The sequence below is a fragment of the Myotis nattereri genome (genome assembly GCF_964212035.1).
Source record: "Myotis nattereri genome assembly, chromosome: 12".
Classification (NCBI taxonomy): Eukaryota; Metazoa; Chordata; class Mammalia; order Chiroptera; family Vespertilionidae; genus Myotis; species Myotis nattereri.
In genome coordinates, this window is record NC_138087.1 from 82868101 (window position 1) to 82883130 (window position 15030).

At 69.2% G+C, this 15030-nt stretch overlaps 1 protein-coding gene across 2 annotated transcripts in view; it reads left to right on the forward strand.

Annotated features, from left to right (window-relative positions):
* Positions 1-7145: 7145 nt before the first annotated feature.
* Positions 7146-15030, forward strand: part of KCNT1 (potassium sodium-activated channel subfamily T member 1) — a gene marked incomplete at its 5' end in the record, with an annotated part of 31997 nt that continues 24112 nt past the window's right edge. The window contains 2 exons of one of the 2 annotated variants that reach the window (XM_081104208.1): positions 7146-7315; positions 14595-14674. In XM_081104208.1, coding sequence (XP_080960334.1) covers positions 7161-7315; positions 14595-14674 — 235 coding nt within the window. The remainder of the gene's footprint in view (positions 7316-14594; positions 14675-15030) is intronic. The other variant, XM_081104207.1, reaches the window with a different exon arrangement.

Here is a 15030-nt window from a genome sequence, read left to right on the forward strand (position 1 = left end):
CCGCGCGGGGCAGCTGGACCAGGCGGCTCCGGGCGCAGGAGCGCGCTGCACGCGCTGAGGAGCTGGCTGTGCCCGCAGGCAGCCCGGCGCCGGGGACGGTGGCCGAGGGGACCGCGTGCTGCTGGACGCCGCCGGCCTCGGGATGAGCGACCTGGACTCCGAGGTGCTGCCCCTGCCGCCGCGGTACCGCTTCCGGGACCTGCTGCTGGGGGACCCGGCCCTGCAGAGCGAGGACAGGTAGGCGGGTGCGCGCGGCGGGTCGTGGGCGGAGGGCGCTGTCCGCGGTGCTGGAGGCCGCGGGCGCTGCAACTTTCCGGCGTCCGGACCGAGAAGTTTGGGGTCGCGGCCGGGGGGCTGGGCCGGGGGCTGGGGCGCCTCCGCCTCCGCCTCCGGGGTCAGCTCGCAGCCCCGCAGCCCCGCGCGCTCAGCTCATTTGGGGGCCGGGCGGGAAGCACCCCGCGGCTGAGCCCTGCAGGGTGGCGAGCGCGGGCGGCGATCATTTATCATCAATGAGGGACCGCGTCCTCCAAGCTCGCGCTGTGGCCGCTCCTGAGCAGGAACACGCACATGCCGGGGTCTCTCCTACGGGGCTCGGGGACGGGGACGGTGCCCGCCGAGGGGGAACGGTGCCCGCGCGGAGTGGGGGGGGTGCGGGGGGGCTGGGAGGAAGTCGCTTCTCCGTCTCTGCCCCGCATGGCCGTCTCCGGTAAACACCTAGCTCTCCGCGCTGCCGCCTGCAGGGGAGGCGGTGGGAGGACTCCCGCGGGGCTGGGGCCTGCGGTTCCGATGGGGACACTTTGCTCGCAGGGTGTTGGGGGGCGGGGGCCGTGTGTGAACCCGCAGTTCCCCCAACAGTGCAGTGATTCAAGCGAGAGCACAGGCGCCTGGGGTGGAGGACCCGTCAGAGTGAGCTGACCTCGGAGTGGCCCGGGCAGTGCAGCTGGGAAAACATGGCAGCGAGGGAGGTGGGCCTGGGACCCGGCGGCGGGGGGCCATGCGGGCGGCGGGGACCCTGCGGGGAGGACCGTGGCCCGGGAGCGGCTCCCGCTGCGGAGACAAGCGCCCTGGCAGCCCCCACGTGACAGGCAGCCACACACCCAAGTAGGTCAGGAGGACCTGGCCAGTGTCTCCCAGAGAATCGAGGAATCGGGGTCCAGCCAGGCTTTGTCTTGGGCCGAGCGCTGCCGTCACAAACAGGCCGGGGCTCGGGTGGCTGTAGTGTCGCCGTGCACTGGGGGGTCGCGGGTTCGATTCCTGGTCAGGGCACATACCTAGGTTGCGGGTTTCGATCCCCAGTCGGGGCACAATGAACCAGAGGCAACCGATCGGTGTTTCTCTCTCTTTTCTTTCTAAAATCAATACATAGTAGTAATTAATAGACGTACCCAGGAACGGGGTCCAGGGGAGATTTGGTTTGGCGCCCCGCAGGGGGGTGGGGGTGGGGGGGGGCTGCCGACTACCAGCCCTCGGGGACAGGGGCAGGGCTGGGCTTCCCTAAGCCGAGTGAGCGTGAGCTCACGTCTTCCTAAGTCAGCCCCAGCCCCAGTGCCTGCCCCTCGGGCGATGATGAAAACAGCAGCCGCGTCACCTGGTGTCCGGCAGGGGCCTCCGGAGCCTTGATCAACGCCAGGGACTACGGTTGGTGGCATCGGAGGGACAGCCCTCGTGTTCAGGAGTGGGTGGCGTGGACCTGCCCGGCCCGGGGAGAGGGGCTGGCACTCCGTCCGCCGCGATGTCCCGGACCCTGTGGCTTGGGGCTCCTTATTGTGGTAAAATGGGTAAAAGGTGAGTTGTATCTCCAGGGACACTTACTCCGTGATGCTCCATCACCACTGTCTCATTCCAGAGGATCCCATCACCCCAGCCAGACAGGCCTGGTACCCACCCGTGTCCCCGCCTCGGCCAGGCCTCAAGGGGCTGTGGGGCCCGCGGGGCTCTCCATCCCTCGCTGCACAGGGCCCCATCGCCCATGTATCTGTTCTCGAACCTTCTTTGTCCGAGCACCGTGGTGGCACCGTGGCCGGGCTGCCAGTCTGGCCTGGCTCCTCTCTCGAACCCCGTATTCACGGCTGTGCACCTGGTGTCAGGGGGCGGGCAGTGTGGGAAGCCAGGACGGGGTTCCGGGGGTCCTGAGGTCACCTGAGCCCCATTCATCAGGACACACACGTGGAGGCTCTAGTTGGGCTCTGAGCGGATTCCCCAACCTCGGGGAGGAGGGACGGGGCAGCTGTCGGAGGCCCCCTCCTGGCCTCCTCGCCCTCGGCCCACTCATCCGCCATCCTCCATGGCTGGGCCCCTCCCCATCACTGATTCTCAAAGTGGAGAGTGAGGGCCAGGCCTCCCCTCCTGTCAGGGCCCCTCTGTGTGGGGAGAGGATGTGTCCCTGGGGAGAGGGAGGGGACCAGCCTCCCGGTCTGGGGTGGCCAGAGGGTCCATGAAACCTGCCTGGCCCCCGACCTCAGCCCCCCAGACCCTGAGTGAGCAGGTGGGCAGGGCTGAGGGCTTGCTGTTCTCCAGGGAAATGAAGCCACAGCCATGAGTCACCACAGCCGCTCACGCATGGCCTTGAAGGGAGGGAGGGCTCGGCCTGCGTGGGCGAAGGAGGCTGTGCTGCTGCTCAGAGCCCCTCCATCTCCGGGAGCCTGCGGGGGGGTGGGCAGAGCCCAAGCCCGCCCCCTTCCAGGGCACCCGGTTCTCCCTGCCCTTCGCCCGGCAGCCAGGAGCAGCTCTGGAGGCCCTGGCCCCTCTGGGCAGTGCCCACCTCCCGTGTGCCTGGACGCCCGAGCATGGGCACCAGGGTCCTGGGGACAAACTCGGGGTCACAGGGCCTCCTCCACAGTTCGGGGGCTGCAGACCCAGCCAGGCTGTGAGACCTTCTCCGGGAGGCGACAGCCCACCCCCAAAGGCAGCTCCGATGAGGCAGAGGGTGGGGGTAAAGGGCTCCGTCGTCGTGCGTGCCCCTCGCCGGCCCCAGGTCTGTGACGTGGGCTCGAGGCTTCAGTCCCCGCCCCCTTGTCCCTCTGCCCTCCCCCCAGACGACGCCATAGGGGGCCGGGCGGGCTCTGGGCAGCGAGGCGGGGACATGGCGGCCACACCACAGGCTCACCCCCCACGAGGAAGAGAATGAGCAGAGGCTGGGGTGGGAGCCACAGGTGAGGAGAGAGGCCCTGCCAACTGGCGCCTCCGGCCAGCAAGCCCGGGACCCGCTGCTCTCCACAGCTGCCTGCCCGCGGGCACCCGGCCCAGCCGCCCAGAAGGTCTCAAAGCCACAGCGGGAGGCCATGGCAGGGTCTGGGCGTGCTCACTCCCAGGCCAGGCAGCGGGGGGCGGCGGGGGGCAGTGAGGACCATGGGGCCAAGGCTCCAGGCTCGGGGCCGGGTCCTGCCGCACGAAGGACACGAGGCCAGACTCCCACGGCGCCAGGCCCCCTTCCTCTGTGCCCGAGCTCCACCGAGAACACAGGATGGAGCTGCGGACGCGCTTCTCTGGATTGAGCAACAGCAAATATTGTTTCACACAACAAGCCGAGAAGCAGGGACGGGCAGGGCTTGGGGGCCGTGAGGACAGACCCCTGCCTGGCCCCGCGGGAGCAGCTGTGGAACACAGTGGCTTCTCCTCACCTCGCCCTGCAGCCCGGGGCGTGCCCCCCCATGCCCCTCCTACCACTGAGCGCGGTGGACCAGGCCGCCCCTGGGTTCTAGGCGGGTGGGGAGCAAGCAGGCTCCTTCCCTGGGATGAAGGCCCCCAATGAGGGGTGGGGGGGCACCTCCAGGGACAGCCTGTGCCAAGGCCACTCACCTGTGGTTAACACTGAACATCGCTGAGCTGGCGGGGCTGCAGGCCAGCCCCAGATGATTGGCGGAGAGTTAGAACCCCCCCCCCCGTCCCCCCAGTCCAAGTGCTGTGGGTCGCCCCCTCCTTCCCTCCAGCCTCAGGCCCACACCTGCTCCCCTTGGGGCCTGCCTCGGTTTGTCCTCCCTGTCCTGGTACCTTCCCATCTTGTCCCCCTTCCCGCCAACCCTCCACCCCACTCGGGCCGCCTGGAGAGGGTGGGGGGAGCCGCGGCCTGGATTCCGAGGGTGGGGGCCTTGTCTGCTCCCTGTGCAGGGCCCAGGACTGTTTCCAGGGCCAGAGAGTGCAAGATGCTGTGTGTGGGGGGATGACTGTCAGCTGTGAGGGGTGAGGAGGGAGGAGCTGGGCTGCGGGGGAGCCAGGGAGGGGGTGCTCCGAGCAGCACGGGCAGGAGAGAGGCCTGACCCAGGGGTGAGGGCAATGGGACCGGGTGAGGGTGGAGTCTGTACCTTTCTTCCCGGCTTCTGCGCACGGCACTGCCGTCCCCCCTCGTCCAAGCGCACGGCCACGGCTTCGGGACCTCCTCTCCAGGACTCCCATCGGCCCACACCGGCTCTGCCCACTGCACACCACTCCCACCGCCCCCTCCCGGGTCCCGCCGTCTCCTTCCTGTCTGGGGTCTGACTCCTCGGGGACCTCCTCCGAGGGGTCCCACAGGATGGCCCCTGTGACGGCTTCTTCCACGACGTCTGGGGTCTCACTCCCGGTGCGGCCGCGGGACGTCCTTCCTGTGCAGGGGGACCCACAGGCCACCACACCCACTGCAGTGTGCGGGCACTTTGAGAATGCATCCCACCCCGCGTTTGCTCCCGCACCCCTCGGCCCCATCTCCGTTGCGGGGTGTCACCGCCTACCCCCCTCACCCCAGCCCCTCCCCACGCCCTCCTCCGTGGCTGGCGGCCCTGCACTGGGACCCGCCCTCCCGGCCGCTGCTGTGCTGGGATGAGGCAGCACTTCCAGGCCTAAGTGCTGGAGGGAAGGGCGGTGCCTCTGGGCCCCGCCCTGAGTGCAGCCACGGGCTCCAGGTTGCCCACACTCTGCAGGGTGGGCAGGGCTGGGTCACCCAAGGCCGGGGCCGGGGGCTGGGGCCCACAGGACCCGGCTCCCTGCTCTTGACAACCAGGCGCCAAGGCCTCAGTCCCCACAGGGGGCTGCCCTCCCCCACCCACAGGAAACACTTGACTTTTTTTTTTTAATATGTTTTTATTGATTTCAGAAAGGAAGGGAGAGATAGAGAGAAAGACTCATCAATGATGAGAGTGAGTCATGGACCGGCGGCCCCCTGCAGGCCCCACACTGGGGATCGAGCCCCCACCCCGGGCCTGTGTCCTGACCGGGAGTGGACCGTGACCTCCTGGCCCACAGATCGATGCTCAGCCCCTGAGCCCCGCCGGCCGGACGTCAGTGGTAGTGTTCACGAGCTCCCTCCGGGCGAAAGGTGGGGCATCCTGCCCTCTGACCCGACTGAGCCTGGACCTTAGACGCCTTCGGTGCCCGAGGAGGGACAGCACTCTCAGAAGCCAGGACCCTGGTGCACAGGCCGAACGCTAGCCTTCCCACGATGGTGACTGGGTGCCCCCTGGCCCCGCGTTGGCTGCGTTGCTCAAGGGCTGCGAGGCCGCGTTCTCTGCGAAGCCGGGTCCTGTAGCCCGAGACCCTGCCCTCCTGGGTGCAGGGAGCACACACCTGCCATCCAGCCCTTTCCCGGGCACTGACAGACATGGGCCTCGGTGCGGCCCCGTGGACAGTGCACCCCGGGGCTGTGCAGGATGCTGCCTGCCCCTGGGGTCCTGATGGCTTTGAGCTGTATGCCCATCGCAGGGTGTGTCCCAGCAGCCCCCAGACACTGCCAGTCCTGTCTTCCCGCCACCGCTCCATGCCAGGCCCACCTGCTCGCCCCTCTCCCCGGGGCAGGTGGGGTCTGGCCAGTGCAAACACCGCATTCCTCTTGGGCAGACACAGGACGGGAGACCCAGGTCGCAAGACCACCCAATGGCTTCACCAGATGTTCCCGGCTCAGCCAGGTCTGGGAGGGCCTGCCTTCCTCCCACAAACCTCCCCAAGTGCCAGCCCTGGTGGTGGGTGGGGCACAGGTGGTTGAAGAAGCAGGCAGGCCGGGCAGGCTGAGCCTTCGGTCTGGCCGTCAGGAGGGCCTGGCGCCCGGGCAGCTGCTGAGGACAGCTGTGACCCGCAGAGTCCCCTTCTCCCGCACCAACCCCTGCCGGCCGCTCCCTGGCTGGCACCTGGGCGAGTCCCTTCCCCGGCCCGGCCCGGCCCGGCCTCGTGTGAAACGGCAGGACCTGGGCAGAGAGGCTCGGGCAGCCAGGAGTCCATGCTCCGCTCCTGGTCTCCGTCTCCTGGGGACGCCACTTCCTCCCTCGGGGCCTCCGTCTCCCCACTTGGCAAATCGGACAGAAACCTGCCCTGTCTGCTGGAATTCACGCTCAGCGAGCCGGTCAGGGCCGCCCCCACAGGGTGTCCACAGTGTAGCCGCTTGTCCCTGGCTGGGACCCCTGCGGCACCGGCCTGGACTGTGGGCACTAAGTCAGTGCCCCACGGGCTCCCTGGTCTGGCACCCCTCCCCGGCTGCTGGCCCCGGCGGCCCCCTCTGCCCGGCTCCCAGTGCCTCCCCCCACCCCCCGCCCCCCGCCGCGCCCCAAGCGCTTCTTGCCGGCACAGCCTGCACCTCTCTGCCCACACCAGGGTGATTTGGGGGCAGGGAACGGGGAGAAGCTGGGACCCTGAGTGCCTGCAGGAGGGAGGACAGACCCACAGTGATTTCCCACAGGCGGAGGGGGGACACCCCAACCTGGGCAGGCCTCGGGGTGGGGGCAGGCCACTCTGAGACCCCTGGGCACCCAGGACCCACCGCCGCTGGGAGTCGGGCACGTGTCCCAGCCCCGATGGCTCTGCCCGCCCCCCCCCCCCCCCCAGCCACCCTGCCTGCGGAGGTGAGTGGCCAAGAGCCACCGGCTGTCTCTTCCCTCTCCCAGGGCCTGCCTGTCGCTGTGACTATTGCTAGCAGCCCCGAGCTAAGAGCTAAGGCAGCCACGGGCTGAGACCCCTCCCACAGGGGCGTCCTTTGCGCGCGGGGGAGGGGGGTCCCTGGGCTGGGAGAGGGCAGTGCGCCTGGGCGCTCCGGCTCGGGGTGGGGGGTGCGCTCCCCCAGTTTCCCAGGTTCCCCCCCCAGGGCCGTTCCACTGCGGCAGCGGCGGGGAGGGCGAGGGGCGGTGCCAAGATGGTAGCGCCCGGCGCCGCCCCCGCCCGCCGCCTGCCTCCCGCCTCCCGCCGCCGTGCGCTCCCGCAGGATGGCGCGGGCCAAGCTGCCTCGCTCGCCTTCCGAGGGCAAGGCGGGCCCTGGGGGCGCCCCGGCCAGCGCCTCGGCCCCCGAGGAGCCGCACGGGCTCAGCCCGCTGCTGCCGGCCCGCGGCGGGGGCTCCGTGGGCAGCGACGTGGGCCAGAGGTAGGGGCGCGGGCCGGGGACCCCGCGCGCGCCGCGCCGCCGCCGGGAGGGGCTTTCCATCCGGCCGCTTGCGTCCTGCACACGCTCCGCTGGGCTGCACGGTGCCTGCGGCCGCGGGAAGGGGGGGCTGGCGGCCTGGTCTCCCCTGGAACCCCGACCCCAGCGCCCCCACCACCCCGAGTGTCTGCAGCCTGGGGGACCCTGGGGACCTGCTCCTAGAGGCTAAGGCAGCGGGCCCCCCGGGGAGGCGAGGGGAGAAGGGACTGGGGGCCGGCGGTGCAGCTGATGCCCAGTGGTCCCGGCTGGACCTTGTCCCACGGAGACCACACTCGCGCTCATGTTGGTCCCAGCGGCCGCTTGGGGGAGGCCAGGCCGGCAGCCGTGTCCCCACTTCAGAGGTGAGCAGCGAGGCCCAGGAGGCCCGGAGGCTGCGGGAGGCTGCCCGGCAGATGAGAGCTGGGCCTGGAGCCGGTGGCAGCCAGGGTGCAGGAAGCTGGGCCCCTCTGAGGGCGGCGGGCAGAGTGCAGCACCCCCATTTCACAGATGAGGACGCTGAGGCTGGATCTGCGGCAGGCGCACCAGCGCCTCCTCTGGATACCGTGGGGGGTGGAGGGTGGAACGGAGATGAATCAGAGTCACCCAGGTGTGGGCAGAGCACACCAGAGAGGTGCAGGCTGGGCCGGGCAAGGAGAGCTTCCTGGGCCCGGGTGCTTCAGGGGGGCACTGGGAGCCGGGCAGTGCCCTCCAGGCAGAGGGGGCCGCCGGGGCCAGCATCCGGGGAGGGGTGCCCGGCCTGTCAGGGCTGGGGTGGGGGTTGGCAGAGACTTGGCCTGGCAGATGGCAGGTCCAAGGGTGCCCTTCCCACCTGGCCACAGGCTGCCAGGTCCCCCTCACCTCCACCCCTGTTTCCTGCGCCTCAAATTCCCCAGGAGGAAGTGTAAGTGCTGCTCCCGGCCCTGAAGCGGCCAGTGGGCAGCCCTGGGCAGGAGAGAGGCGGGCACTGGTCAGGCCCTGGGGACAGATTCCTCTCCTCTCCATCCTCTTCCTGGGCCCCACCGGGCAGTGATCCCAGGGGCTCTGCTTACAGCCAGCCTGGCCCCTGACGGGCTCGGCCTCCTGCACTCTCCTCCCGTTTCCGCAGGGAAGGCAGGTGCTGCCCGGGCCCCGTCTGAGCCCACAGAGCAGCATGTCGCTGCAGCTGGGGCGCCACCTCCTCCAGGCAGCCCTCCCACTGTGCCCACCCCTGCTGCCCCCAATCCTGTGCTGACCCTTCTTGTGGGCAGCCTCACTCACTCAATCCCCAGCAGTCCCTGGGGTGAAGGTCCTTATCAGCCTCCTTTTGCAAAGCAGAGTGGGAGCTGTCTGCAGCCTCCTGCAGCCTGGTGCTTCCTGCAGCCTGGTGCCCTGGTGCCCCACAGCCTGTGCCCTGGTGCCCACATCCTGTGCCCTGCAGCCTCCTCTCCCCAGGGCGGCATGCGTGCTGCGGACAGGAGCAGTAGGGAGCCACGGCAGGTTCCTGAGCAGAGGAGGACGTGCAGGGCTTTTGCCTTAGGAACAGGGGTCTCATGGAGCTTCCAGCATGACTGAGCAGGGAGAGGGGTGCCCTCTGTCTCAGGGAGCTGGCTGCCAGAGCTCCTGCAGCTGCCCCCGTCCTGCAGGCCTGGAGCCTTCTGGAGGCAGCCAGGGTCTCGGCTCGCTGGACCCAGGGCCCCCAGGAGGCCTCCCCACTGCTGTGAGCAGAGGGACGGAACAGGGAGAGGGAGGTGCCCGCCATGCCGGAGCCAGGGCACACCACCCCCGTCGCCTGGATGCTATGGGCCACCACCAGCCCCGCCTTGCCCGCCCAGCTGGGCTCCCTAGGCTTGGAGCACGGCCTCTCCTTCCTTCTCCGTCCTCTGCTCCCCCTACACCCCCCCCCCCCCGCATTGTGAGGTGGGAGAGGGTGGAAACTGGTTAGGAAGCCTGGCCTGGGGACCGGCGATGAGCACCATCATCTGAGAGCTTTTGGGCAAAAGAACCCAGTGAGGGAGGAGCAGCCAAGCAGTGAACCCCTGGTCAGGGCTGGGCTGGGCCCCAGGGGCCCCCAACACCCCTGGGGCTGGTGGCCTTGCCCTGGGGGGGGGGGCACAGCCTCACACCTGCTGGGCCCGGTGCCAGGTGTGCTGACCTGGAGGGAAGGACCAGGTGAGGGAGGGCAGGTGAGCTGGGGAGGACGACCTGATGCCTCGGCCCCCACTCCCAGGGCTGGGTTCACCCCAAGTGAGGCGCTCCCTGGGGAATTGTTGGAGGGGACCCTGGGAGGCTGCAAGGGGGTGGCCTCGGTGAGAAGGGGACACAGAAGAGCTAGGACGTGGGTCCCGGGCTCTGGGCGGAGTCGTGGCTGGTGTGGGAGCCTCAGGGCTGAGTTTGGAGACGGGGAGGCAGCAGGGCCGGGGGCAGCAGGGCCCTCCTGTGGGTGTGCATGGGGCTGTGGGTGGTGAGCAGCGAAGGGGGACCCCGAGGGGGAGGAAGATGGAGGGTGGGTGCTGCAGGAGGCAGGCTCTATCCCTCAGGCCCCTCCCTCCCCATCAGGCAGTTCCGTCAGGGGGTCCATCTCGGGGTCCGTCTCGGGGTCCTTGGGGCGCCACTCCTCTGTGCCCAGGACCTCTGGGGTCAGTGTTAGCCGTTCGCTGTGACCCCGGCCGTCAGAGTTGAAGCTGCTCAACCTCATATCCTCGTACAGGAGTGGCCCTGGGACCCCTCCCTCCCCCCCCCTCCCTGCAAATCCCTCCTGCCACGGCCCCGCCCGCCAGGGTCTCCCCGCCAGCACCCTCACCCACTCCCAGTGGGTCCCTGGTCCCGAGGCCACCGGCCATGGTTCTGCCAGGCACGTGCCAGCCCCTGATCACCTGTTGCCCCAACTCGGAGCTGGGCAGCGCCAGGGCCGGGGGGTGGGAACCTGAGCCCGACAGAGGCTCACAGGGACCCCGGCTCCGGCCCAGCTAAGCCTGGCTGTGTGCTCTGTGCCCAGCCCCCCCCCCCACCCCGCCAGCACCTCACCCACCCCTGCCGCAGAATTTGGGGGCCCTGTGGGGGAGCCTGCCCGCCCAGGGGGCCCTGCAGGCTGGTGGGCGTGTGGCTGTGACCCGCCCCTGCAGGCCGCCCCTCATTGCGGTGCCTCCTTAGGAAGCAGGTCCTCTGTGGGCCTTGGCGTCCCCTTCTGGGAATTGGTTGCTTTGAGGGTAGGAGAGGCCCCTGTGCGGCCGGGTGGCTCAGTGGTTGAGCTCGACCTGTGAACCAGGAGGTCAGGGTTCGATTCTTGGTCAGGGCACAGGCCCGGGTTGTGGGCTCCATCCCCAGTGGGGGGCGTGTAGGAGGCAGCGATTAATGATTCTCTCTCATCATTGTTGTTTCTCTCTCCCTCTCCCTTCCTCTCTGAAATCAATAAAATAATATTTGTAAAAAGAGGGCGGGGGCTGGACTCCTGGAGGAGCCGACCCCATGGGTGCATCATCAGCAAAGAGCAGACCCTGCCAGGCCCCCACCCAGGCCGGGTCTCAGCCCCAGGCTCCCACCAGCCTCTTCCCCAGTCCAGGCCACCCCCGAACCAGCCCCCGGCTTTGGCCGATCTGATGGGTAGGGGAGTGGAGGGAAGCCAGCCGCTTGGCGACCAGGAGCTGTGGCCGGTCAGGCAGACTCGCACCCGTCCAGCCAGTGGCCCTTGTGGGGCTGCCCCGGCTGCCCTTAGCCTCCCGGGTGTGCAGAGACGGTGATGGTGCCCCTTCCTGGACGCCAGCGTCACTGGTGCTGGGCCGGCCCGGGAGGAGCAGGGACCGTGAGCGCTCACCGCGGGCCGGGACCTGCGAGCCTGGTGAAGGGTGGCCAGGCCTGGTGTGTGGTCACCTCGGCGTGGTCGTCGCCCTGGCTCCGGGGGGAGGTGCATGTGCCTGGGCCACGTGTGCTGTGCTGCTTCTCTCTGCACCGAGGGCCGGGCCGGCCCCGCCAGCAGTGACCTCGGCCTCGCCTGGGCTCCACGGGTCAGGGCATGTGCATGGCACGTCCCCACTTCCCCCAGAGCCTCCCTGCTTGCCTGTGCCCGCCTGGCCTGGGGTCCAGGCCCTCATCTGTCCGCCCGTCTCCCGTGTTGACGTGTCCACCCGTCTGTCCCCAGGCTTCCTGTGGAGGATTTCAGCCTGGACTCGTCCCTGTCTCAGTAAGTGTCCTGCAGGGGAGGGGCCGCGGGGACAGGCAGGACCTCCTGGCCCCAGACCCGGAGGAGGGCGCTCAGCCTGCGCCCGCCCGCGGGGTCTCCGCTAGTGCCCTGCCTCGCAGAGGGTGGGGCAAGGTGTGGCCGGCCAGCACCTCCTTGCAGGCGCTGCTGGGCCCGGGGGTGGGGCTGAGGCCGGGACTGCACACCTGCTCCAGACCTACCTGGGCCCTGGCCGTGGCCAGTGGGCAGCTGAGGCCTCCGATGTGCCCAGCCCTCCCCGCCAGGCCTCCTGCCAAAGAAAGGAGTGAGTGAGCGAGTGAGAAGGGACACAGGAAGGACCCCTCTTGGCCTCTGCCCTTGCCCGTGGCCCCCCTGTTTGCGGGCACCTCCAAGTCCCGTTCCAGGGTCACTGACCGTGTGGATTTTTGGGGCCTCGAATCCCGGGCCCCCCATCCAGTGCTTCCCCAGCTCCTGAGAGCAGCTTCCTGTGAGTGTGGCCACTAGTCCCCCCACGGGCCTTTGGGCCACAGCTGGGCCACCACAGGGTGGGGGGTGCCCTGCAGATGTCACCCCCTGCCCACGGCCCCTGGGGGCGTCAGCCGCACGCGTGGTCTATGGCTCAGGGGCCGTCTTTTCTGGGCGATGGGTGTGGCTGGTGTCGGGACGCACAGGATGGAATCGGCCCTGATCGCAGGCACCATCTGAGCTGACGGGTGCAGGCCCCCAGCCACATGCATGGGTGGTGCCTCATTTAACCTCCACCCGGAAACGAACGTTTTGCCAGACCTGAGAGGGGAGCCTGAGACACAGAGAAGGACGTTTTTATGTCTCCGTAGTCACAGACCCCCTGCCAGGCACCCCCACCCTCGGGGCAGGCCGCCCCTGTCACTGCCCGTCCCCAGGGCAGGAGGCTCGGCTGGGGCAGGTGCGGGGCAGGCCCATGTCTGGCCTGGTGCCCCCAGGCCAAGAGCTGATCCTCGACCCTCCCGTCTGCACGATGTGCCCGGGACTTGGGTCGGCAGCTCCCCGGGCGTCTCCCTGTGTCGGCCGGGTTGGCTCAGCACGGACTGAATTGGACTGAACTCTGCCCGTGGCCGTAACGTGCGAGTTGGGAATTTACTTTTTGTGGTGGTGCTGGAAGACGAGGCGGCCACAGCTCATGAAATATTGAAGGGGAAGAAGGAAGGTTTGTGAAGGTCGCTGGCCCTGCAGCTCGACCTGCCGCCCGTCTGTGCCTGCGGCTTCTCCTTCCTCCTGCGTGGGCAGCACCTCCCTCTGGGTGGATCCTGCCGCCGGGGCCTCGGGGTCGCCCAGAGGGGGTCCGCAGCCTAGGGCAAGGGGCAGAGGGTCAGCCCGCACTCACCCGCTGTGCTGGGGGTGTGGAGTGGGGGATCTGGGAGCAAACACATCGGGGTATGGCTAGTCCTGGCAGCAGCCTGACCCCACGGGCCCGGCAGGGAACTCGCTGGGCAGGGAGTGGGGCTGTAGGGGGCGTGGGGCTGGGGTCCCCAGGAGGGGCTGGGACGGTCCTGGCAGGAGGCAGGAGCGGCCAGTGCAGATTCCGGTCTTTGCCTCGGTTTCCCAGCTCTGGGCTCAGTGGGTGTGGAGGGGACAAGGACCGGCTGGGTGGGGTGGTGGCTGGGAGGCCTGTGGGGGACACGAGGATTGGGGTTCCACCTCTGAGGCTGGGCTGTGGGGCGCGTGCCCCGTCCTCACAGAACGGCTGTCTGAGCCCTGACTTCAGAGAGGAGGGCGTTTGACCGGCTCCCCCGAGACCCTCGGGGCCTCCCTGATGGGCTCCAGGCGGCATCTACAGAGGGTGGGGTTCAGGGGTTCAGGGGTTCAGAGCTGGGAAGCGGGGGAGGGCTCCCAGGAAGGAGGGAGGGTGCAGGGGATACGCTGACCGCTGGTTCTGGGTTGGGGCCCTGCTGGCCTATGGGAGACCTGTCCTGTCCCAGCCCCAGGAGCCCAGAGTGTGGCCGGGGGACTGTCCTGCACCAGGACCTGAGGGGGAAGGGCCCCACGTCCTCCCACGTGGAGCCCTGTGACCAGCAGTAGCCCCTGTGGCCCTCGGGCGGCGTGGCTCTGCTCCCGCGTGTGGCCGTAGCCTTGGCCGTAGCGTGGGACTGGGTGCTGCCTCCTCTGCACGGCTGGTCCACCGACGACCCTCGAGGGAGGCGGCACCCGTCTCGTCCGGGGGGGACGCCCACGGCTGGCTTGTGGGTTCCTGGGCTCGTCCTGCCAATGGTGGCGACAGCCTGTGACAGAGGGTGCAAGGTCACACGGGGGCGGCCAGTGCCAGCCCAGAGCAGGTGCCCACCCAGCACCCGGGTGTTGGCCTCTTGGGGGCGTGTGCTCCCCACATCCTGGAGGGAAGCTCCAGGGCCTGCTCCGGCCATCCCGCCTGCTGTCTGTCACGCCTGTGGAGGGTCAGGCCCTCACCTGGCCAGCAGGGCCGGGCAGTGTCTCATCGCCTGCAGGATTCACGTTGTCAAGGAGACCAGATGGCCTTGCCCGCCCCTCCCCCTCCATCTGACTCATTCCTGCTGGGGCTGCGGGGGTGGCGTGGGGGGGCTGACCCAGGTCGCTGGGAGCCTGGGGGGGCCCAGGGTGTCTGGGGATTGGCCGGGGGTGCAGGTGGGCCCACCTCCCCGACATTGCTGCTGGTGCAGCCACCGGGGACCACCAGCAAAGCAGCTGCCCATCGGCTTCTAGAACGTTCTGTATAGACGATGTGACATGTTTGGAGCCTGTGCCAAGGCCACACGGGGCACATTGAATCCTGGTGGTTGGCTGTGACCGCCCGGGCTGGGGCCCCGGAGAGGTGGCCTCCCGGGAGCCTGGGGGGCGCCCAGATGTGCCCTGAGGCTTCGGAAGGTCCGCAGGCAGGTCTGCTGGGGCCTGTGGGGGCGTTGGGCCCTGGAGCCTCCCATCCGAGGTGGAGGCGTTGACCCCGCTGCTGTCCGTCCGTCCGTCCGTCCGTCCGTCTGTCTGTCCTTTGGGCTCCTCCAGGTGGGAGAAGCCGGTGCCGGGGCTGTGGCTGGCCCCGGCTGAGCCCCCGGCTGAGCCCACGCCCGCTCCTGCCCGCAGGGTCCAGGTGGAGTTCTACGTCAACGAGAACACCTTCAAGGAGCGGCTCAAGCTGTTCTTCATCAAGAACCAGAGATCCAGTGAGTGGCCTGCGGGGGGCGGGGTCCCCGGGGAAGGGTCCAGCTATGCAGGGGAGTGGGGGGCGCCTGGCGGCGTGGGTGGTGGTGGGCACAGGGGCATGGGCAGTGCCCTATCTGGGCTTCATGCCACCTTCCACACATCAGGATCTGGGCCTGGAATCTGTGGGGACCCTGCTGAACCCCGGGATGGGCCATGGCCGTCAGGGACTTAGCCCAGCCTCCTCCCTGTGGGCCCCGGCCCTCCCGCCCTCACCCGGGGGACCCCTGGCCCCTCAGTGTGGCCCCCACTCCCCTGTAGGCTCTGTCTACAGCCTTCCCGGGAAGAGCTCGGCCACTTGGACCCTCCTGGGGTGCAG